General features: G+C 57.8%; 5 protein-coding genes across 5 annotated transcripts; 1 reads left to right on the top strand and 4 right to left on the bottom strand.

Moving 5' to 3' along the window:
- Nucleotides 1-272: 272 nt before the first annotated feature.
- Nucleotides 273-2055, top strand: LY79DRAFT_506755 (uncharacterized protein; the record flags this gene model as incomplete). The annotated part of the gene is made up of 2 exons (XM_060553753.1): nt 273-379; nt 495-2055. The coding sequence occupies 2 exons, from the start codon at nt 273-275 to the stop codon at nt 2053-2055; spliced, it is 1668 nt and encodes a 555-aa protein (XP_060419020.1).
- A 128-nt stretch (nt 2056-2183) lies between these two features.
- LY79DRAFT_285808 (ABC transporter) lies at nt 2184-7781 on the bottom strand. The gene is made up of 5 exons (XM_060552157.1): nt 7439-7781; nt 4522-7121; nt 3575-4470; nt 3265-3522; nt 2184-3194 (listed from the first exon to the last, which is right to left on the bottom strand). Exons 1-5 carry the CDS (start codon nt 7531-7533, stop codon nt 2496-2498), a joined length of 4548 nt encoding a protein of 1515 aa, XP_060419019.1. The 5' UTR covers nt 7534-7781; the 3' UTR covers nt 2184-2495.
- A 1627-nt stretch (nt 7782-9408) lies between these two features.
- On the bottom strand, nt 9409-12134 carry LY79DRAFT_285800 (endomembrane protein 70). Its single transcript, XM_060552156.1, has 3 exons — nt 11823-12134; nt 9683-11747; nt 9409-9632 (listed from the first exon to the last, which is right to left on the bottom strand). Exons 1-2 carry the CDS (start codon nt 11902-11904, stop codon nt 9688-9690), a joined length of 2142 nt encoding a protein of 713 aa, XP_060419018.1. The 5' UTR covers nt 11905-12134; the 3' UTR covers nt 9409-9632; nt 9683-9687.
- Nucleotides 12135-13924: 1790 nt separating this feature from the next.
- LY79DRAFT_506641 (arrestin) lies at nt 13925-15412 on the bottom strand (the record flags this gene model as incomplete). The annotated part of the gene is made up of 1 exon (XM_060553743.1): nt 13925-15412. The coding sequence occupies one exon, from the start codon at nt 15410-15412 to the stop codon at nt 13925-13927; it is 1488 nt and encodes a 495-aa protein (XP_060419017.1).
- Nucleotides 15413-20119: 4707 nt separating this feature from the next.
- Nucleotides 20120-21651, bottom strand: LY79DRAFT_506500 (ZIP zinc transporter; the record flags this gene model as incomplete). Its single annotated transcript, XM_060553726.1, has 4 exons — nt 20120-20305; nt 20374-20674; nt 20790-21397; nt 21508-21651. The coding sequence occupies 4 exons, from the start codon at nt 21649-21651 to the stop codon at nt 20120-20122; spliced, it is 1239 nt and encodes a 412-aa protein (XP_060419016.1).
- Between the last annotated feature and the right edge of the window lie 1091 nt (nt 21652-22742).

Raw genomic sequence — 22742 nt, 5'->3', positions numbered from 1 at the left:
AGCAACCAATCCAGCAAAAACATGATCTCGACAAGGCTGAGAACAGAAATGCCACATTGTCCTGCTTCAGCTCTAGAGGTTTCCAAGCATCCCGCTTCGAAAAAGTCCGGCCCGTTTCGCAACACGGGGAGGATGCAGGATCCCCCTCTCCCCCTTCGCATAGCATCGCATCAGAGAACCCCGAGACTCTCCTCGACAACCGAGACTCCAGACAGTCGTTACAATTACCTAAAACCCGCCCCCGGTTTCTCAGTTGCGCCAAGCGGACTAGCATGGTCAGCGATAGCTTGCCTGGGACGACGAGGTTCATCCTCAACCAGAGGCCGCGGTTCACCAGGGCCAGCAACCCCAAAGTCCGCACCGGGTGCATCACCTGCAGGTAAGCTTATGTTCGACCCCATGATGCCGGCGCGCGCCTTTTAAAACAAAAACAAAAGAAAACCCACGATAAAATCAAAAAGAAAGAAAAAGAACGTAAAACTCACTGCCGCTAGGAACCGCCGCAAGAAGTGTGATGAAGGCAAGCCGGCTTGCGCGACATGCCTCAAGTATCAAGGGTACTGTCCTGGCTACCCAGCCAGCAAGACGCAACCCACCGCGATAGCCCAGAAGAGCCGGCCCCTCCTCCCCAAGCTAGCGGCGGTGGCGGACCGGGCCGAGTGCGACGGGCTGATGACGCGGCGCCCGAAGTATGCATCCCTCGTCTTCTCCGACCAGCTCGAGAGGGACCACTTCGAGTGCTGGCGGAGGTTCATAGATAGAAGCACCCTGTATCACTGCGAGCTCCTCTCCCACATCGTCCCGCAGCTCTTCTGGAACGACTCGGCCGTCCGGCACGCGACGCTGGCCATCGGTGCGGCGGTCTTCAGCAACACCACGCGGGAGCAACGCATCTTGGGCAAGGGAGGTGCCCACCTGGCCGCTCTGTCGCATTACGGCAAGGCGCTGCGGCTGCTGAATTCGGTGCCCGTCTCCCCCGAGAGGTTCCTGTTCATGTGCATCCTGTTCATGGCCTTCGAGTGCGTCCGGGGCCGCACGGCCGCGGCGCTGATCCACGTCAACCACGGGGTGCGCATCATCGAGCACTGCTTGCACCACCAGCGCGGCGGCCCGCTCGTCTCGTTGCCGACCACCCTCGTCGACAGTTTCCGGCACCTCAACTTCCAAGCCTGGGCCATGAACGGCGTCCGCCTGCAGGAGACGGGCGAGCGCGTGCCGTGGTGCTGCCGTGGGCGCCGGGCGCGGTACGCCGTGCAGGAGATGCCGGCCGCCTTCGAGACGCTCGAGTGGGCCAACTGGTGGTGGAACCAGGTCCGGCACCACGTCGAGCACCGCGCGCCCCTATACAACAACTTCCAGGTCAAGGGGTCCTCGCCGCCCGGGAAGGCAGCGACGACGGCGGCGGTGGACCAACCGCCGTGCGGGCACGGCTCGCCCGAGTACGCGAGGCGCATCCGGACCTTCATGCACTATCTGGACGCGTGGGCCGCTGCCTTCGCCCCGCTCGCGATCAGGGCCGAGGCCGGCAGGGCGGCGAACCCGGCCGAGTACCTCAAGGCGCTCAACCTGCGGATCCACTACCTTTGCCTCTGGACCGGGGTGCGCAGCGCGGGCTGGACCGACGCGGCCGAGACGGCGAGGCTGACGCCGGCTTTCCGCGACATCGTCGCCCTCAGCAGGCGCTTCCTCGCGGAGCAGGCGGCCCAGCGGCAGTCGGATCCGGGCGACGGCGAGGTCTTCACCGTCGAGGACGGCCTGACCTGGCCCCTGGCCTGCTCGTACCGCCTGTGCACGTCGCCCGACGTGCGCCGCGAGATCGTCCGCCTCTTCAGGGAGTACCCGCGCCGCGACAGCCTGCTCGACACCCATGCCTTCCTCGTCATGATGGAGTGGCTGGACAAGGCGGCCTCCGCCGGCATCATCGGCGGCGGCGAGCAGAGCCCCAACGCCGACCGCATCGTCTTCGACGGCGACGCCGTCGTGCTCCGGAGGCAGATCTGGGACTCCGAGGCGTCGAGGTGGAGGAAGAAGAACATCAGGCTCAGCATCTTGTGAGTCGAGGGGTGGGGAGGGAAGGGAAACAAGTAAAAACACGTTTGGCAACTCGGCCGGGAGTTTGCGGTTACTGGTGCAAGCCATGGAATTTTCAGTTATACTCGAGCAGAACGGGGGGGGGGGGGGGGGGGGGGGTCTTGCGGATGACTTGAATCACGAAATAATAGTAATCAAGTAGTAATCACAAGGACCGTTCTCTAACTGCTGGGCTAACATGGTAAACCCAACATTGGAAACCCCCTCATATGCTCTTCTTGTCTCGGGCTGCCAGACGCAACTGCCAAGCCACTCATCTAAAAGCGCGCCTCTCCCCTCCCAGTGTCTAAAGTTTATACGTCGTCGCGTCTCTTCGTCATAGCCCAAGCCGTTTCCAATCACCGCAGAGCGACAGCCCCCTTCCCGCCTGGCTCTCTGTCTCACCGAGCAGCCGTGCGGCCTCGTTACTGCTTCGCGTCCCCGAAAAGCGCCTCCAGGTCCCTCCTCTCGCCGCTGTGATACACCATGTCGTAGAAGACGCCCCTCGCCTCGTACAGCTCCGCCGGCCGCCCGGCCTCGACGACCCGCCCGGCGCCCATGACCACCACCGTGTCGTAGTCCGCGATCGTCCGCAGCCTGTGAGCGATCGTCACCAGCGTGCGGTCGTCGTCGACCTCGCGCCGCAGCACCTGCTGGATGCCCTTGTCCGTCTCGTAGTCCATGCTCGCTGTCGCCTCGTCCAGCAGCATCAGCCGGCTCCCCCGGACTAGCGCGCGGCACAGGGAGAGCACCTGCCGCTGCCCGTGCGAAAAGTTCTCGCCCTTGGCGTTGACCGTCGTCGAGAGCGCCAGGCCCGACGCGTCCGGCTCCGACGCCGCCGTGGCCGCTGCCGCCGCTGCCGCCGCGTCGGCGTCCTCCTCCGAGTGGTACTGGAACGACGCGATGCCCTGGCACGACTCTAGCGCCCTCTCGAGCACCGGCGCGGCGATCTTGCCCGTCGGGTCGAGGTTCGACTGCAGCGTTCCGTTGAAGAGCACGGCCTCCTGCGGTATGATGGTCAGCGCCTCGCGGAGACGGCGGCGCGGGATCTTGGTGATGTCAATGCCGTCGTATAGGATCTGGCCCGAGACGATGTGCGTGAAGCGCAGGAGGGAGAGTACAAGCTACGGCAGAGGGTCAGTCGGGGGCATGGCTTCCGAAGGGGGTGTATGACAAGGGGAAACGGGAAAGTACCGTAGACTTGCCGCTGCCGGTGCGGCCCACGATGGCAACTCTCTCTCCGGCCTTGAACTTGAGGTTGACGTCGGTGAGGATGTTGGGCCCGTCCTCGTCGTATCGGATCGTGACGTCGCGAAACTCAATCTCACCGGTTGACGGCCATTTCTTGGGCACAACGTGTGAGGGGTTATCTGTGTACTCGCCCTCTTCGGGGTAAGAGTCGTCTGTCTTCTCCTCGGCCTCGAGACCGGCGTACTCCTTGATGCGGACGAACTAGTCCTTGTCAGTGCTTGGATAGCCATCCATCGTTACACCTGTCACTTACACTTTGCAGCTCAACCTCAAGGTCGTTCATGCTGCGAACCAGTTGCAGGATAGTCTGACTCAACCCCGTGGCGTTTTGTAGGGAGAACCCCACGAGCCCGGCGCCCACAAGACCGGCCTTGGACACGGCGATGATGCCCGCGCTCAGCCCGACCAGAGCAGTCACCACGTCCACACGCATGGCCACCCATCGGTTACAGTTGAAGTTGGCCTCCGCCGCCCGCGACCAGACACGCATCTTGTCCGCCAACGCGTCGCCAAACATCTGCGGCATGCCGCTCCTCGCACGAATGATGGCCAGCCCGGCCAACGTATCCGCAAACTGAGAGAAGATGGGCGACTGCGACGACGCCACCAGGCGCTTGATCGTCACTGCGGTGCGCGTGTATATCTCACCCACTACGATGCCGATAGCGCAGGTCACAGCCGCGGGGATTATGAAGACGGGCATGATGGAGCTGATTGCGAAGATACGAATCACCAACGAGATGGCGCACTCGAGGAACGCGCGGAGCTGCGGGCTTACCGTCAGGTCGAGGGACGACATATCGCTAGAGAATCGGTTGATGATGCGGCCGACGGGCGTCTTCTTGTACCACGTCAGCGAGACGCGCATGACGGCGCGGATGAAGTCGTTGTGCAGCTTGCGGGCGGCGTGCCACGCGCCATTCTCGAACACGAGGAAGACGGCGGCGTAGAGCACCGACTCGGCGACGGTGAAGGCGGCATAGATGCCGAGATAGAAGGCGATGTCGACGGCGACCTCCTTGCTATATGCCTCTACCCAAACAGAGAGCCAGAGGGAGCCGCCCATGACGGCAAGCTGCGAGATGAGCATCATGAACATGCAGAATATGGCGTACCATGGGCCGCCGAAGTAGGTCATGTACTTGAAGACTATTCGCCAATGTCAGTTGGACCTTTCGAGATGCTAACAAGAACACTTACACATCAAACGCGCGCTCTTTCCGCTAGCATTCATTTCCTGAGTCATCGCGTCTTTGGCCCCCTTGTCGTCCGCGACTTTACTCCTGTCGTTGAGAGAATCTGTTTGCGTTTCGACTTCCGTATCCGAGTTGTCGGACCCGTCGGTGATGTCGCCCTCAATGTCCTTGGAGACAGCGACGGGGTGCCTGGCTACGCCGATGTTCTGTTGGACGTCCTTGATTGCGCCATTCTCCAACGTCACGACAACTTCCGCTTGCGCGGCTACCCACGGCTGCTGCGCTACCAAAACAACGGTCCGACCCTTGAGCAAGTCGGAGCAGAAACACCGCTCCCAGAGCGAAGCGGCAGTCTTTGCATCGAGGGCCGAGAAGATGTCGTCGAGAAGGAGCAGCGGCGCCTTGGAGTACAGCGCCCTAGCCAGGGCCACGCGGGCCTTCTGCCCTCCCGACAGAGAGGCACCGTTCTCGCCGACAACGGTCTGGTCACCGCTTTCCATCTCCCTCAAGTCGACCGGCAGGCAGCATGCGTTGACGACATTGTTGTAGCGCACCGCCTCAAAGGCACTATTGAAGAGGATGTTGTCCTTGATACTCTCGTTCTGGAGCCATGCCGTTTGTGACGCAAACGCGACGTCCTTCGGTCGGGTGATTGTGCCGCTCTCTTTGATCGTTTCTCCCAGTATCGCCAGCAGCAAGGTCGTCTTGCCGCTGCCGCTGGCGCCCGACACAACGTTCACGCCACCCTCTACGAAACCAATCGATATGTTCCTGAGCTGGAACGAGGCCGTCTTGTTCCGCCTAAACGTGGCGTCCTGGATCTCAAGAGCCCCCTCGGGATACTCCTCCAGCGGGGTCGTGGTCTCGAAGTACTGATCCAGACGGCCAATGGCAATCATGGCGCTCGTGATGTTCCTCGACATGAAGCCGAGCTGTGTCACGTTGCGACGGATGGTCTTGACGAGATAGGTCGTCGTGAAGGCCGTGGCGGCTGTCAGGGGCTGCCCGCACACGCCCACGTAGAGTGTGAACATGGCAATCATGGCAATGTAGGGCATGAGGGCGGTGATCTGGTTAAGGGTCACGTAGATGAGCGACACACGCCACAGATCCCGCTGCTCGTTAGCACGCGTTTCCTCAATGGTTTTGATAATGGCATCCTCCCATGCAAAGTACTTGACCGCACGGATGGAGGCGAGGTACTCGGACACGAGCGAGATGCGAGAGTCCTGCGCCCTTCTTGCCTTTCTGGTCTGTCTGGCCATCAGTTGTGCCACGATCACGGATATGGGCGCGGCGAGGAACAGGATAGCCGTGCCCACGAGGGCGGGCCATCCGAGCATCTTGTAGAGGCCAATAAAGGCGATGACGGTGCCTGTGGACACGCCCATGGAGACCATGACGATATCCCGGGAGCCAAAGATGGCCTGGACGTCCGCGGCCATGAGGTTGGCCAAGCGGCCGGCCGAGGTCGTGGACCGGCCCGGCTTCCCATCCTTCTTCTGCTGGGCTTTTCCGGAATCCTCCTTGGGAGCGAAGATGTCCTCCTCAAGCTCCATAGAACCCATGGCCCGGTGGTACAGCTCCTGAGTCAGGGCGGACCTTAGGCGCACCACCAAGCGAGTCGACGTGAAGACGTACTGCTGGAACAAGACAGAACGCGACAGCGGGCCGCAGAACATGAGCACCAGCCAGAGCCACGGCCGGATGAGAGCGCCCTTGGGGTCCGCAAGATATGCCAGCAGCTGATACAGACCATAAGGCGCAATGAGCTCGCAGGCGTACGCACTGGAAATGTAGCAGGCCATGAGCGTCACCTCGCTGCGCAGGAAGTAGAAGAGGGTCCAGGTTGTCGTCACGCCCTTGGCCCTCGCCTTCTTGATCCTTTCCAGGAGAAGCAGCGGCTCGTCATACCACGGCAGCTGGGGTAGGTCTTCGAGGACAATGTCCTTCCGCATGCCTTTCCACAGCAGCGGCGTGAGCCACTCAAAGGTGAGGTAATACGTCGCCCAACTGCAGGTCTCCTCGGGCGCGGGCCCGCGAGCTGCAAACTCTTCGGGCACGTCGTGCATCAGCGACGGAGGTACCCATTCCCGCGGCGTGGTGATGGCGACGACGACGGCAACTGCCAAGCTCACGAGACCGCCGCGGACCGGGGTCGCAATGGCGCATTCGTTTGAGGCCTCAATGCACGGCAATACCGATGACGCGGCTAGAATCAATACCTCGGCCGAGACGACAAAGTTGACTTGATACAGCGCGACATGCCGCCACTGCAGGTCGTTGACGAGTCTCGAGAGGCCGAGAACGAAAGCGTAGGCCACGACCAATGCGTTGAGCCACGGGGTCTGGCCGCGAGCGCCGGCGAGGGCGAGGAAGGCAAGGGCAGCGGCGCGGGACAGTTGGGCGGCAAGCTCCCAGGGCCATCGAATGGCTGCGGCTCGGATGTAGGGCCGTGATGGTAATGACGACAACGGCCTAGCGTGGCGGCGGCGGAAGAGGCGGGAGGTGGTCCAGACGGCAGAGAGGACGAGGATAAGCACCTGTAGGTAGCCGGAGTCGGTGAACTCGATGACGTCGTCAACCCAGGGGAGTTGCCCGTGGCTATTTGGGGGTTTGTCAGTTTGTTTGAGCCCATGGATTTTGATCCGGGGTAGAGTGTGTTGAGTGAGGGTGAGAGTGAGTGAGCGAGCTTTGCGCGTGCGCGCTTAATGCGCAATGCGCCTCGAAGTTGAAGAGAGAGATCCGGGTAGGCAAAAGCCCATCCATAGATGCCATATAACCAGCGGGAAAGCTTTGCGACGGCTGCAATGGGCCGCCGACCCTGGCCTGGGATATTTCACCGGTACAACTCATACGAAAAGAAAAAGACAGAAAAAAGAAAGAAAGAAAGAAAGAAAAACTACACAGTAAACACTTACCTCTGGATATTGACCAGCAGGGTCTGGGAATGCGAGCGCGCCACGGCTGCGAGCACAAAGGCTCGTTCGTAGAAGAAGTCCATCGCTACCGTCATCGGAGGAACGGCGAAGACCCTTGAGGCGCCGTGGTGTGTGTCCAGGTCGTGCGTGTGTCCCCGGACTCCTCGCGGTTTCGCGATGTGTATGTGAGTGAGTAGGGCGGGTTTGCTGTTTGATTTGCTACGAGCACGTCATGAGCGAGCGACTTGGTGGAGAGAGCAAGCACGTATGGCATGTATGTATGGCAACAAAAAAAATCCCGTTTAAACGCGAGTGATGTCTATGGTCTGGTCTAGGGACGGCCAAGCAAGAAGACAAGTAACAAGCAAAGACAGCCCAAAAGACAGCGTGTGAGAGAGAGAGAAACGATTTTCCAAAGAATGACGTCCAGAGAGCAGTGTTGAAGATGGTGAAATGGACATTCCCAGACGGTCGGATTTGGAAGCGATGGGGGTTTGTCAAGCACCCCAGCAGGGGAGTGGAATGAGGAGAGCAGACGAACCAGGCCAGGCCAGGCCAGGCTAGGCTACCCCGGCCGAGCAGGCAGGCACCGATGTGGATGCCTTCGTCCCCTTTCGTCGCGTGCAGTTCAGTCGCCCGGGGGAGGGTCCGGTTCCTGGCATTTGCTACGAGGCGACTGGGCACGAACATGGCAGCGGTGGTGGTGGCGGCAGCAAAACACAATTCTCGCGCGCGCGCGGAAGCAGCTTTGCCGGGCTCGGGACCGCTGGGTGGGGGTTGGAGTGGGGTCTATCTGTACGTGGTGGACCCCAGACACTTCGGAAGCGGCACCGGCGTGTTGTCTTGTCTTGTCTTTGTGTTGCGTTGCTCGTGGTGCAGTGTAGTGCAGTGTTTCTGGAGAGACCCAAGATGCCAACGAATCGACGCTAGGTTTCGATCGGTGAGCGCCGGAAACGCCCATTGTTCAGGAACCCTTCAACCCATCCCCCTCCGATATCGCGCTTCCTCCCTCCTCCCTCACCCCAAGAGCAAGACCACGATAGCAAAAAGAGTGCCTGAAACGGTGAGCGGTCTCTATCTCTCTCTCTCTCTCTCTCTTCCCTCCCCCCTGCAACATTCCACCGCTTTCCTAGCTCCCGCGGTGGCTTGTCGTTCCGGGTCGTTTCCCATTGGATCCGGCGAAAGCTGGAGTACCTGATGCATGAAGGGAAAGGCCAATGTAAACGGCCAACCAACCTCTCTCCAACATCTGTCTCTCTCTCTCTCTCTCTCTCTCTCTCTCTCTCTCCCCAGTCAAGCATCATGGTTCTTCCAATATGCGGTGTGAAACAGAAAGCCACAAACACGTAGCCCGAGCCCCGGCAGCCGCCGGTTGTCTAACGAGGGCCGCACCCTTTTTTCTTTTTTTCTTTTTTTCGTCCCTGGTCGCCCGTGTCCGTCTCTTGTCGGGTCTCACGTCTGTTCGTGTTTCGCCTCGATTCATCAGTTGGCGGTCAATTAATTACTTGCGTGTGATGGCCTACGCGAAACCTTGCCCGTCAAACCCAGCATCCCCCGCCGTCGCAAACTCATTCATCTTCCCATCAGATATGGTGAAATATTGCCTCTCTGTCAGACTGTGTCCGGCGGCCCACAACACTCCAATACCGGCGGGGGGTGGTGGTTCAGCTATCAGCCGCCAGGGATCTATCTATCTCGTCTGCCTCCCCCAAAAGAGGCAGGTCCTGCTCGTTCTCATCTGATTGGATAAACCGTGAGCCACCACGAAACTATTATCCTAGAAGAATCGGGCACTGCTGTTGCTCGTCCCTCCTCATCGCCACACATTCGGCATGCCTCTTGGCTGATCAACAACACGTCGTCCCCCAAGGTAGGCACACGAAACTACTCTTGTTAAGTATATACTCGCAACTACCTATTCAATTTTTGTGCCACGCTTTCGCCCGTCAAGCTCCCGTTCATTATATGTACCTTGTTCAATAATCTATCAACCCGCCCCGAACCGGGGCCTGGGAGCACTTTCACTTCCAGTAAACGCCAGCCTACCCGTTCCCTTGGACTTTCCCATCCCTTACATTTTGACGCCCCGAGTAATGCATTATCGTCCCCTGTTCGTGCCAAGGCCAACATTAGGGCACGTCAATCTCCCGAACATGGCCGACGTCGTGGCTTAGTCTAGTCTGCCTTGATGGCACTGTCGCCGTGTTAGCTTTGCCTAGACAATCCGGGGTCGAGTGACACGACACAACTCACCCGTAGATCCTCCTGACGAATGCGTACGCGCTCAGAAACCCGATGGTGCCCGTCAGGAGACCGTACATGCAGCATGCCATGAAGCTGTAACTGAAGAAGAGCATGCTGCTCACGAAGCCGGTGATGTGCAGCTTGAAGAAGTAGTACCACACGCAGTACAGGAATACCCACACGGCGCTGCCGCCGCCCACCATGAACGACTGCCACCACCAGTTGTAGTTCTCCGAGCAGAGCTGAACGTAGATCGTCACCACCGTCACCTCGGCAATCGTCAGGATGAGAATCACCGATACGACGGCCAGAAACCCAAACACGTAGTAGTAACCGCTCTTGTCTTGCCACACCGACTGAAAGACGAACAGCAGCTCAATGAAGATGACGGCAAAGGGAATGAGTCCCGCGAGGAGCACCGACTGCCACGGCTGGATGTACCATGCCTGCTGTGGGACCTGGCGGGGGTTCGTGCTCGTCTTGGTCGGGTGCTCCCAGCTTCCGCCGCGGACGAACCCGAACCAGGAGCCGCCGTAGACCAGAGGCACCTGGATGCAGAGCCACAGAAAGACGATGCCCACGACGGTTCCGAACGGAATGGCTGTGCTGGAAGCTTGTGCCCACACAAAAAGGTTGAGGATGAAGACGATGCCGAAGAGGAGGCCTGGGAACAGGACGGCCGTGACGAGCGCGTTCTTTCTGAAATCCTGTCCGTCAAACGTCTTGTACACCCGCGCCGAGAAGTACCCGGAGAAGAGGCCTGCGAAGACAAAGAGGCCGACACCCACGCTGATGAATCCACCACGGAAACTGGGATTGAGGATGCCCAGCGCGCTCAGCAGAACGAGCCCCACCGCCATGAAAAGGAGTTGCATTCCCGATCCGACCAGGGGCGCCAAGAGGTATCCGTACTGGGGCGTCCTGAAAACATCGGCATGCAGAAGCTTCCAACCCGTGACATCCTCCAGTGCCTCGTCGTCTGAAGACACATCCGCGTCGTTTTCGACGTCGTTTCCCTGATCGAGCAGCCCCCCAGTCTTTTCCGACAGCTTGGGAGATCTGCTGCCCGTCTTCTTGCGCTTCAGCCTCGGCTTGCCGTCCTCGAGCGGGACCTCCTTGTAGCCCTTGATATCCGAGCGGATCGTCCTAGCCAAGATCATAAGGACAATGCCGGTGAGAAGACCGCAGATGATGAGCGAGTTGACGATGGCCAGCCAGTGGATCTTCTGGCCCTCCTCTTGGTTCACAAAGTACAAATCCCAGCGTCGCGACCACTCGACGTTGTTGTCTTCGCGGAAGTACACAGAGTACGTGTAGGGGATGATAAGCTTGGCGTCGTCGTCGAGGTCTTCTTCGGCTGCGGGGTAGTAGGAGGAATCGAGGTTATGCTTCGACGTGTCGGACGACTTGTTCGGGGCGAGGTATAGCTCAAAGTTCTGGTCAATGTTCTGCAGGTCCGCGGGGCAGCCCTTGTCATCGCGCTTGTTGCTGGGGCCGATGCTCTTGGGGTACACCTCGAATCCCACGACGACCTTTCCGCCGTGTTCGCCGGCCTTTCCAGGTGCCTTGCGCCAGCGGATGACGATGGTGTGGTGGTTGTTGATGAAGTAGCGCGGCTTGCCGCTGTTCGCCGAGTAGTCGGTGAACCCGACCTTGAAGCCGGCGGCGTAGTACTTGCGGCTCTTATCGACCGTGACGAAGCTCGTCGCACCGGGAAGGTTGTCGACGATCCACTCGGTGACGTAGCCATCTTGTACCATCTCTTTGGCTCTGCGCATCTCCTTCCTGCTGATCTCGCGGTTGCACAGCAAGTTGCACGGCTTGTCTTGGCCGACGACAAGGTCAATGTCGGACGTCCTTATCCTGTCGCCGCGGAGGACCTCGCCGAGGTTCAGAGGGATGCTCTGTCCGCTAAGCAAGCCAGTGCCGGGTTTCCGCTGGCCTGTCGGTGGGCACACGAAGGGGAGGTCGTAGTAGGCATACTGCAGCTGGGTGTTGTCCGAGTAGACCTTGTTGACCAGTAAGGGTATCTGCTCGCCGTCCTTGTAGCTCTTGATCGACCAGCCTGTTGTCCGTTATAGTCAGCACCGTTGCTTTTGGCATGTCATGGTCCGTGACTCCTAGGGGGGAGGCGCCGAACCTGGAATGTAGAAGGCGTCAGCCGGTGTGGCGAGCAGCAGGGAGACGATGCATCCCAAGCCTGCCTTGAGCACCTGTCGCATCGTGATGTGTCTGGTCGCGAGTCGTCGGCTGTGTTCGCATGTACCGCAGTCAACAGCTCTCAGTAGAAAAGACGAGTGTCTGCAATGAATATGGCCGACTTATCGGCTGGTTCTTCAATGGGTGATGGTAAGTGACTGGAGGGATTGAGGACAAGGACGCGATCGAAATAGAGGTAAAACGATGGGTCGCCTTCAGTCGAAGGTCCGTGGTGGCTGCACGGGTGTCTCTCCGCGCCACGACGCCGCAAATGGGGGGAGGGGAGCACCAAAGACTAGGGGGAGAGGAAGAGAGAGGAAGAGAGAGAGAGATATAGAGGAGAGAGAATTTGGGGAGAAGACGAAAGGGTTGCGTGGGAGAAACGAGTGGAACTGGTACCAAGTACCAAAAAGAAGTCGGAAAGTGTCAAGCTCGAAGTTGAGAAGGCAGTATCGTTCGGAATGACACTACTCGGCCACGGAAATGTTCCTCGAGGCAGGATCAACCTCGAGCGGATTTGCAACCTGCATTCAGAGGAGAGGAATGACAGTCGACGGAATGGCGCAAGAGATGGGACGGGGAGGGAATGAGGAAGAAGAGGCAATTGGAAGAACGAGCGAGCTAGACCTGGACGGATACGGGGGCGGGCGCACGGTCCAAGGCTTACCTTACCGTAAGGTAAAGTGTGTTAACCACCGTCACGGCATAACTAGTGTAGTGCAGCTCGTCGGTTACATTTTGTCCAGAGATGTCGTACTTGCCATCGTAGGCATCGAGTACCCCGTTCCACCCTCGTCCATTCAGCATCTCATATGGTCAAGGATTGCTTATCTCACCATGTTGCTCCCAAGACACTCGGCGGCGGATGCTTATCGCCATCACTTAGTGCAGCAATTCCTCTGGCCCCTATATCTGCCGCTGCCCGCTGTCAAGGGCACCAATCAAGGCGGCCTGTTGGGAATCTAAATCCAACCGACACGGAGTGTTTGGTGGCTCAAATTGCAGGCCAAGATGAAAGGGGGTTGGCGCCATCACGTGCCATTTCCTTCCAAAGGGGGGAGGGAGGGGACAATGTCATCCCTCGAAATCCTCCAGGAGTCGAACACAAAGGCTGACCTACGCACGTTGCTGTTGGTACTTAAGTGGACACGATCGGCGCTCACCCTGCTTCCCGCCCACGCTACGCCGTTGTACAATCCCACTACCGGTATCAATAGAAATGCCGGGAGTAACCCACTACACTACGGAGTACTTCTTCCTCTCTCTCACATCCAACGGCACGTCGAGCAATCTTGATCAGGAGAGGGGGTGGTCTGGCGGGTGAAACCAGGATGCCGTCATCTGATGCCCACTCCAGCCACATCTCCATCTTCAATGTCACGAAAGGGCCATTCATGCTTTGCAATGTGGCAATGCACCTGTTCTCCCCACCCATCTACCCATTGACAATGACCTTCCTGTCCAAGCTCTGGGGAATCGGGGGCCAGGGAGGAAAAAGCGGGAAAGGCGACTCCACCGCAATTGAACAGAAAAGGCACCGTGATGGTCCAGAACTTTCTGCTCCCCACTTTCCCCTTTGTCGGACCCCCGAGTTCTCCACTCCCCTCCGGCCGCTTGATTCGGCCGGAAACAGGCCGTCGCCGTCGTGAGTCGGAATTCATGGTGGCCGGTATACGGCACAGGTGCGCTGAAGCTTCTCAAAGTTACATGTATATTCTCATCATAATAACTGCTTGGTTGTGTGTATCAAATTTTGCACTTGCTCTCTTGGGTATCTACAATGCCGACGAGCCACTGACGGAACTCTCGGGGGAAAACGCCCACTCCCTCACAATAAATCGTCCCTTTTGTTGTCCCAAACTCCGATGCGCGATACACATGCCGCGTAGACCACCGGATGTAGTCTAAGCTACATCCACGGGCTTTAAATGTATACTTTTATATAGAAGTGAGGAAACAATCGAGGAGTGTGTGGTATCGCATGCAAAACTCTCCATCAGTCATAACTCGTTATAGAAAAAGTATTGCCGCAATGCGATTGCATCATGCAGTGGGGACACCCGACCGTCTCGTCGCCAAATCGCCGTAGTTGGGCAAAACAGCGTTGCCTTGGAACCCGGGTGCCGGCTGCTGCAACAGCCGGGGCTGTAAAAACGCATCCACCTCTGCCTCCTCCTGCTGTGCCATCACAGCATCGAAGCTAGGCAGGCCCATATCCAGGAGATCCTGCGGGACGGGAGGCTCGAGGGCGATTTGCAAGGGAACGTTCAAGTTGATCTTGGAGTCGGCAACCACTAGCGTCAGTTGCAGAGCGTAGGTGCGGGAGACGAGACAGGAATAGAAGGTCGGGATAAGAGTCTTTCGGGACGTCGGCAGCTTGAATGGGATCTGAAGGGCGGCCATGTGGAAGATGGGAGACGATAGGTCCCGGCTCGGACGACGGCTCTGGCTGTGGTTTTGGTTATCCGAGTCAGAGTGACCGCTCTCGCGCAGGCCATCGCTAGAGTACCCGGAATCGCGACGGGCGGCCGAAGTAAACTGTTGGCGCCAGGCTACCTTGCCCACCGACGTTGAGAGTAAGGAGGTCGAGGTGGTGTAGACGTGATACTGGGACATGGCAAAAGCCTCCTGGATGTCACCCATGTTGGGCAGTTTCGTCATCGGGGTCGCGCCGTACCATGTCTGAGCCCGGAGCTTGGCAGACACCGTGTTCACCTTGGGGGGCAAGTTGTCGGCAGAGGTGGGCTCGAAGTTCAAGTTCACCAGGATAGAACCCTCGGAGGCCGAGCGGCCGTCGGCAGTCAGGTGAATAGCGCTCGGCTGAGCAGTAGCGGCAGTGATGCGGCCTTGCTTGGAAGAAAAGAGGCTCTTGCGAACGGCCTTGGTCTTGCTGAGAACGTAGGCCCCGTCATGCTTGGTGATGTTCAAAGGGGGGTCCTCGGGGGAGCGGGGAAGGACCTTGATGAGGTGGGTGCCCTCCATGAGCTTCGTGGGCTTACCGCCGAGTTCGTCTTGTCGCACAACGCGAGCATTGACGGCATACTGGACCTGGGCCATGTCAGGAGCCATGTCGTCCCTCTCCCAGCCACCCATGGTCGGGGGGAGGCGCATGTGGTAGTCGTGTATGTAGTCCGACTGGGCCTTGTGAGCGCATGCGCTGATGGTCAAGTGGTGGGGAATGACGAAGTTGAAAGGAATGGTGTAAGTCAAGCCGGCCTCGAAGATGCGGGGCACGGGATAAGCGGAGTCGGGGATGGGCATTTCCAGCTTGAGGAAAGTGTGGGAGGCGAGTTGGGGAATCTGCAAGGCGTCCAGGCGGGTTCTCGAGGTGCCAATTAGGATGATCTGAACATAGTCGAATCGGTTGTCGTGACCAGGGGTGATGGTCACTTCGCCGGAGATGGGGTCGCCGGACGTGTAAACCTTGGAGTGGTAGTGGTCGTTAATCCTGACCTCGACGCTGTGCTTCCGGGAGGATGCGGGCTGTCGAGCGAAGGTGATGACCGAGCTCATGTCGCTGCGGCCCGACATTTTGGCTGGCTTGTGTGGTGGAGTTGGAAATGCAGTGATGTGATGGGGACGGATCGAGAGAAAAGCCTGCCTGTGAGTGATATGCAGAGAGATACAGACAATTTCATCCTTGAGAGAAGGAAGGAAGGGCGAGACGGCTCTCTTATTAAAGGCTGGGTTGTCTCGAGGATGGGCAGGTCCCCCTCCCCCCCCAGGACGAGAAGACTTTGGTCTCGACTCGGCTTGATCAAACCCATGGCAGAGCAAGCGCCAGCCGGTGCCGGAAACGAACCCTCCACGCCTTTGTAATTGCAAAAGGCGGGCTGCTCATCATCAGCCCGCGAGACGGAGGGAGGAGGGAAAAGGTACCGGTACACGAAGAAGGTACATTGGATACGTAGCCAAGGTACCTTACCTTCCTTGTCTATCTGTGAGTGCGTGTGTGGTGGAAGAGTGGGGACCAGGACAACGTGAAAGAAGAAGAAAATACCAAATACACTTATAAAAAAAAGATACTGAGAATCCCCATAAGGTGGTAGATGACTGATGACTAGCGGGCGCACACCGGCAATGGCAATGCGCTAGCGAAAAGGCAACTGACGCCCTTCAGGTCAAACTTACAGCTGGGGCTTCCTTCTTGCCTATGGTCACAGTTCGCATCATCCCTCAACGGCGGCGTCCGACCGCTAATTTCTGTCTGACCATCTCACCTACCGTAGATCCATGCTCTCGTTAATGCAGGTGAACTGCATTTTCCAAACGAGCTTCGCATCTCTTCAGATTGGTAATCCATCAACTCGTCCAACCCAGTAGCGCGACGCACTTTGGTCGCTAATACCGGAGAGACATCATGTCAAGCCCAAGTCGTGGGAAGGCGTAGGACCCGCTTTTCAATGACACCCTGTTTCTTCTGTGTGTCACTGGACCTTCCTCTCCTTGAGGACGGCGCCGATGGTCGGCAGGTGCTCACGGCTTGAGGCCCTTCCCTCGAAGCTCCTGTTGCCGACTCCTCCCAAACTCACCTAGCTGCGGTAGGTACCTACCTAGGTAGCTGCCAACATCGGGATCGCTGCGAAACGGTCAACTTTCGGTTTGCCGATGATGCCCTCGAAACGCACCGACTTTGTTTTGTCTGACACGCCAATCTCCCGTCAGTCGCCAAAGCGTACCTATTGCTTTCTCTTTCTCTCTCTTGCTCTCCAGGGTGGCTGCTGACATCCCAATGCGCTCAGGTGTTGCTCGCTCCAGTGACATTGGTGTCTACCAGTGCCTACCAATAGGGCGATGACCAGGACTCTTGGAAGCGATAATCTGTCTGATTATCGTTGACTGACAGGAAACACCGTGAACGACGAGAATCAACAAGCAGTGCACCGAGCCCCTTGGCTGCAACAGTGGCCGAGGTCTGTTTGCAGTTCCCCTCAATGCTCAATTGGCCCGATAATCAAGTTTTCCATCTCCTGCATGCATGTCCATGCCACTCGATAAACCATGCCTCGACTGCCTCAGCAGGTTCTCGTCGCTATCCGACAAACATCAAAAAGCACCAAAAAGAATATTATAGTACATGATATCTCTTCATCAACCACAGGCGAGTCCACAAGCTTGATTGAATGAACTGGTCGATCAGATTGGACTTTGGGACATGACATCTTGGAGTGCAATCGGAGCCGTGCCAGACTCCGGCTGTTGTTGTCTTTGGACGGGGCATTAAGCTAGAACAGCCGCCCCCCCTCCCCGCGACACCACGCAACATGCAGCTCAACCCGAGGAGAGGATGCGGGCACGCGGGGAGCCGTGATGGGTTCAAGATCTACGACCCCATCTTCCATCTGCCAATGACTGCGGCACGCCAGCCTCCCAACGTCTCTTGTAAGCCGTCTCTCGTTACCTATCCAACTATTCCCGGCCAACAGTGCGCGGTGATAAGGCGCGCACGACGCAGTAGCATCACCGCACTAGCCGGCCTGCCCCCGAGGAAACTCTCAGCGCTGGCCACGACTCCAAACCATTCAACACGGGTCGTCACCCTACACAACAACTGCAAGCAAGGATGGCAAGATTCTTCCCCTTGCTCTTTGCTTCGTCACGGCTGCATTTCATGTCACACGCACGACCAACTGGCTTCCCACCCCTGAGCGCAGGGCCAACCTTGCGTGTTGTGTGTCGTTCGTTGCCCGAAAAGAAAAAGAGAAAAAAAAACAAGCCCTCCAAGGGCGAGCGAGCCTGGCCAGGTTGAACGGTACAAAGTACGACGTGTGCAACAAGTACCGCATGTACCTCTACCTCTCGGTCTCGGTCAATGGATTCCACACTCAAACAAGCCGCAAGGGTGGATGGATATCGCAATTCAGCAGGCAGGCGACGAAAGAAAAACCAATTGAGATGCAAAGTTCCAACTAAAACATGACAACCGGTTGGGCTTTACGTACACGGAATTGATGTCTAATGAGATCCATCCAGGGGCGCCGCGCCTTGCCTTTAGGTGCCTGGCGGCGCGCGTTGGCATTATTCGACACCCCTGCCATCGGGTCCCCTTAACGTACACGGTTGAGGGTGGGTTCCGCCGGCGGAAACATATCGGCGACCCGGTTCGGCCTCCCGTTAGCGGTCGTTACGCTCTGTCACGCCGGTGGAGCCCCGGTGGTCTGGAGGTGGCACGATCCACCCCAAGGATGCGCCGATGGGGTGTGCCTCGCGAACTCTTAACGTTAGGGGAAACCGGCGGTAATGAGATCCATCCAAGTTGCGACAATTACCATCATGAAGTGAAAATTTGACTCATCCCACGTTCGACACCTTTTAGTTTGCTCAACGCCGCCCCCCTGGATTTTGCATGACTTTCTCTCTCTCTCTCTCTCTCTCTCTCTCTCTTCTCACACGTGTACACACACGTACGAGAAAAGACACCAGAGCCCTTTTATCGCCGATCGCCTATATTACCTTCCCGGGGGCAGCAGGAGGCTCCACCCAGGCCTGCAGCCGACCACGTTGTGGCCAACCAGGAATGCAATTGGATGTCTCACCAAATGGCATCCGCACCAACATGGCGAGCTTCTGACTGATGAGATCCATCTGAGTGACGACACTAGACGGCATGGAACGTCCGATGGAACTCTGGAACCGCCAGGCACGCCAGGCCAAGGCACGGAAGCGGACGGACCTTCAGACGGTTACGGCTCCATCGCGGAACAAGATGGGGCTCTTCAGATGACAGCACACGGCCCATCGCTGCATACCTTGCGGCTCTGAAGTGAGCAGCAGCTAAAGCTGCGATGCTTTGTCGACTGCCCATCCCGAGCCAGGGGGGTGCATATGGGACAGAAGCATACATGCGTCTGGGAAAACAGGAGATAATTGTGGGCTCTCCCAGTCGGTTTGGGGACCATGTTAGTTTAAACTGGTGCAATCCCTTTGTATATCCACTTTCAGCCGACGACAAACGAAACCGTGGGTGGCCGCGGCATAATAGTGTCCGTCATCTTCTGTCAAGATGTCTTGAGGTCTGACGGCGGTGAAGCCTCCCCCTCCCTGGCGAGTTCTAGTCTCCTTTCTCCTGAGATGAAGGAAGCCTGATCGTCGATCGAACCACGATGTACGTTTACTAGAGCACCAACGCGCCGTTGATATCCCATACCCGGAACGAAAGGCTGGATGAATTACCCAAGTGCGGCACTTCCGCAAACATGGGCTGATTGCTCGACGTCTATGGCTAGACCGCCCTATGATGGGTTCCGTCTTCAACCGAGGGGAGGCACGGGAGAGCCAACTGAGCGGTATATAGGTATGCTCACTAATTAGTTCATTCCCAGACTTCTTGAAGAGATGCCTTCATGTTGATCTCAATAACAAGCGCTGACCTCTTTGTTGACTAAGCCGCCTTGCGACGCAACTTTTGTTCAGTGCGCGCCCTGCCGGGCGCCTCATGTCAATCGGGTTGCAGCACTAGCAACAGTGTGGGTGGTCGGTCTCACATGCTCACCTTGGACCAACTGTCTAAGCCGGTGGCAGTCGCAAAGAGTCAACAATAGCCTTACCGACCGACCCCTATCATTATCAATCCGTGCTGGGTGCCTTGCCCGCCCGGGAATCATAATCCTCTCCTAGGTAGGTGGCTGGAACAAACATCATACCCGGGGCCGCATTGCGCCAGTACAGTAATTTGCTTGGCCTTATTGCGTGCTCTGCCAAAAAAATTAAAAATTCATGACATGCCATCCATCTACACGCAGTCCCAGGAGGGTGTTGGGCCAGCCTGATGTTGTCGTCTTTCGCCTAACAGCCATTGCGAAGAAGGCGTCGTCGGAGCACTGCATCCTCATCACGAACTCATTCCGCCAGTCTCTGCAAGTTTTTTGTTTCTTCGTGTCACCAAGTATCGCTATTCCGGCCAAGGTACTCGAGCTTACATGTCCCTCTACCTGGTGTACTTTACCCCAACTTCTCCAGGGGGGAAAAAGCCATCTTTTGCGCCCGCACCTTTCTACCAAAGACAGTTAGGAAGAAAAATCCTTCAACCAAGTCGTTGGGGCGCCGTCCACGCGGTCTCTGCCACGTCTACACCATTTTGATTAGTGCAAGCCATTAACGCGTCCCTAAGCTTACTGCGCCGTAGGCGTGAAAGCGGAATCCGGCTCTTCTATTCTGTTGACCTCCCAACCTGCTCACCGTCGGGAGTGTCCTAGGCACGTCTATTTGCGGAACATCTAAGTCGTGCAGGGGGATGGATCAGTCATGCCACGAAATATACAGCATAATACCGGCGCCCACAGCGATGGCAGCGAATTGCACCAGCGTCTTACGTAGCTCGGCCATCTTGTTCGGGCCCGTCTCCAGCAGCTCGGGAATAACGGCAACCGTGCCCACATAGAGGAAAGTACCCGCCGTGAAGGGAAGAAGCATATCGCCCCAGGTCTGCCGACATCGTTAGCACGTTGCATCATGGCCATATACGTATGCGTTAGCACAACTGCTGGACTCACCAAGCTGGTTCCCCACAGCCCCGCGTTGCGCGCCATGGCGCCGTCGCCGGAGCCGCTCCCGAGCTCCTGGACGGCGATGCCAATGAGGGTCCCCAGGAGTGCGCCGAGCGCGGTCACGAACTGTGCGCCCATGGCCGCCTTCTTGCTGAAGCCGGATTGCACCAGCAGAGCGAAGTCGCCGACCTCGTGAGGGATCTCGTGGAAGAAGACTGCAACCGTTGTGGTGGCGCCGATGGTTGGGGAGGCGTAGAAGCTAGCTGACATGGCCAGACCGTCGGTGATGTTGTGCGTGAAGTCGGCGCTAAAAGGTCGAGGTTAGTCGAATACTCAAGAAATGGGTAGGCTGTTGCCCGAGGCCCCATAATCGGTGACATAGTCGCCGCCCGCGGCAAGGAGTTGAGAGAGGAAGGCCGTACATCAAGTTGAGGTAACCTGCGAGCTTGACGCTGGGGTTCATCTCCTTGTCCGTCTTGTCCGCCGCGACGCCGGTGGGGCCGGCGCCGTTGGCCTTCTTCTTCCGTGACTTAAGCTCGCCCGTCTTCTCCACAGCCGACGACGCACCCTCGGCCTTTGCCTCGGCGTGCGAGTGCCCGCCATGGTCGTGGGAGTGACCCGCCCCGCCGGTGGCAATCCGCAGGCCCTTGTCCATGGCCACGAACGTCATGAAGCCGACGAGGATGGCGACGCCGAGGAGCAGGTTGCGGTTCGGCTCGACGAGGACCAGGCGCGCGCGCTCGGGCTCATCCTCGCCGAGGAAAATCTCGGGCAGCAGGTGGAAGAGGGTGTCGCCCATGAGCCCGCCAACGGCGAAGGCGACCATGACGGAGAGCGAGGAGGGGTCGATGTTGGGCGGACACAGGGCCAAGAGGAAGTTGGGCGGGCCGGAGATGTAGAGGGTGGCGAGAATGGCGTTGACGGCGGGCGAGCCGGGGAAGAGGACGCCGAAGGCGCGGGAGAGAAGAGAGGGGGTGTCGTTCAGCTTGGACAGCTTATCGGCCGTGAGGCTCTGGACCACAGAGCATTGCTGCGTGATGACGGGTAGTTAGCATTCCATGCCTGCGTATCAATCCTATTCTCCTGCTTCTGCACGCGAGGCAATGTGAATGCGGCGCCCATTGGCAAGCCATCTCTCACCTGCAGCTGCTCGTCGAGCTCCTCGAGACTGAGGTCGGCGACAGTCTTGCCTGAGAAGCCAAGCTTCTCGGCCACGGACGACGCGATGCCCAGCTGTACCAGCAGGAAAAGGGCCCAGAAGACGGGCTTCCAAGAACGAGCCATTCTTTGTTGTCCCTTTTTTTTATTCCTCCGCGTACTTCGATATATATATATATGGAGCTTTTTGGGATCGTCAATAGGCTGCGGGAATCCGAGGTGCGGTTTACTAGGGTAGTGTTGTGTTTTTTCGGAAAGCTCTCTCGCAAGCGCAGGGACACTTGGCAAGATAGAATTTCCGCGGTTGGTTGTCATCTCATCCCTTCCAGGGGACCTGTGCAAGGGAGGGCAGATAAGCTTGGCGAAGGGGGGGTGGGGGCAGCCCGCGACTATGATGAGCTCATAGGCCGAAGGGTAATTCCGACCGTCCCCTTCCCCTCCCACTGGCAAGGTGAATCGCGGGGGCTGCAGGCAGGGAAAGCCACTACTAGGCCGTTTTGGGGGGAGGTTGGAGTGTACCGTAATTCTTGCGTCCAAAGTTTGTCCTTTTTTTTTTTTTTTCTTTTTTTTTTTTTTGCTGTCTTTGCAACTGGCGGGTCGCGATAAGGATACCCCCTGTGGGGATCGTCGTGTTCAGATGACATGCGTGTCTCGATTCGCATGGATTTTTGTTTTCCATGAGAGAAGACTGCGACGAAGGAGGCAGGGTGCTCCGGATCGACCTATTTATTCATTTTCGAGACGAGAGACCGGGGATTCCGGCCACCCGTGGTCCCGGATCAATAGGCTAAAATCCTCAGGGGGGTGGCCGAGATGTCGAAGATCTTGACGAGTTGGTGGTGACCCGGCCGAACGTCACCGGGGAATATGAGGAGGAGAACAATCACTGGGGCCAATGTCATTACGTGGGACCGCGTGCACTGACGACGAGCTCATCAGTAGGAAGCGACGGGTCCCTGGTCTGCTGCTTAAGTGAACTGTGTGGTTGGCTATCTGGGTTCTAGTCTTCGGGACGCGGGAGTAGAAGGTAGGGATCCTCAGATAATGAAGCCATCGCGGTGTGAAGCCAAACACGGTTTGGTTCGAAGGCTGAAAGTGAAGAATATTCCACATCGAAATTTAAGCGGGCTTGGATACCCAACCTTGAGCCATGGTCTGTTTTTCGATGCTGGTCCTACCAAATACACTGGAAGCTCTGGATGCCATATCCTAATCTG

Source organism: Colletotrichum navitas (assembly GCF_030913465.1).
Source record: "Colletotrichum navitas strain CBS 125086 chromosome Unknown LY79scaffold_5, whole genome shotgun sequence".
Classification (NCBI taxonomy): Eukaryota; Fungi; Ascomycota; class Sordariomycetes; order Glomerellales; family Glomerellaceae; genus Colletotrichum; species Colletotrichum navitas.
This window is presented reverse-complemented; position numbering and strand designations above follow the sequence as displayed.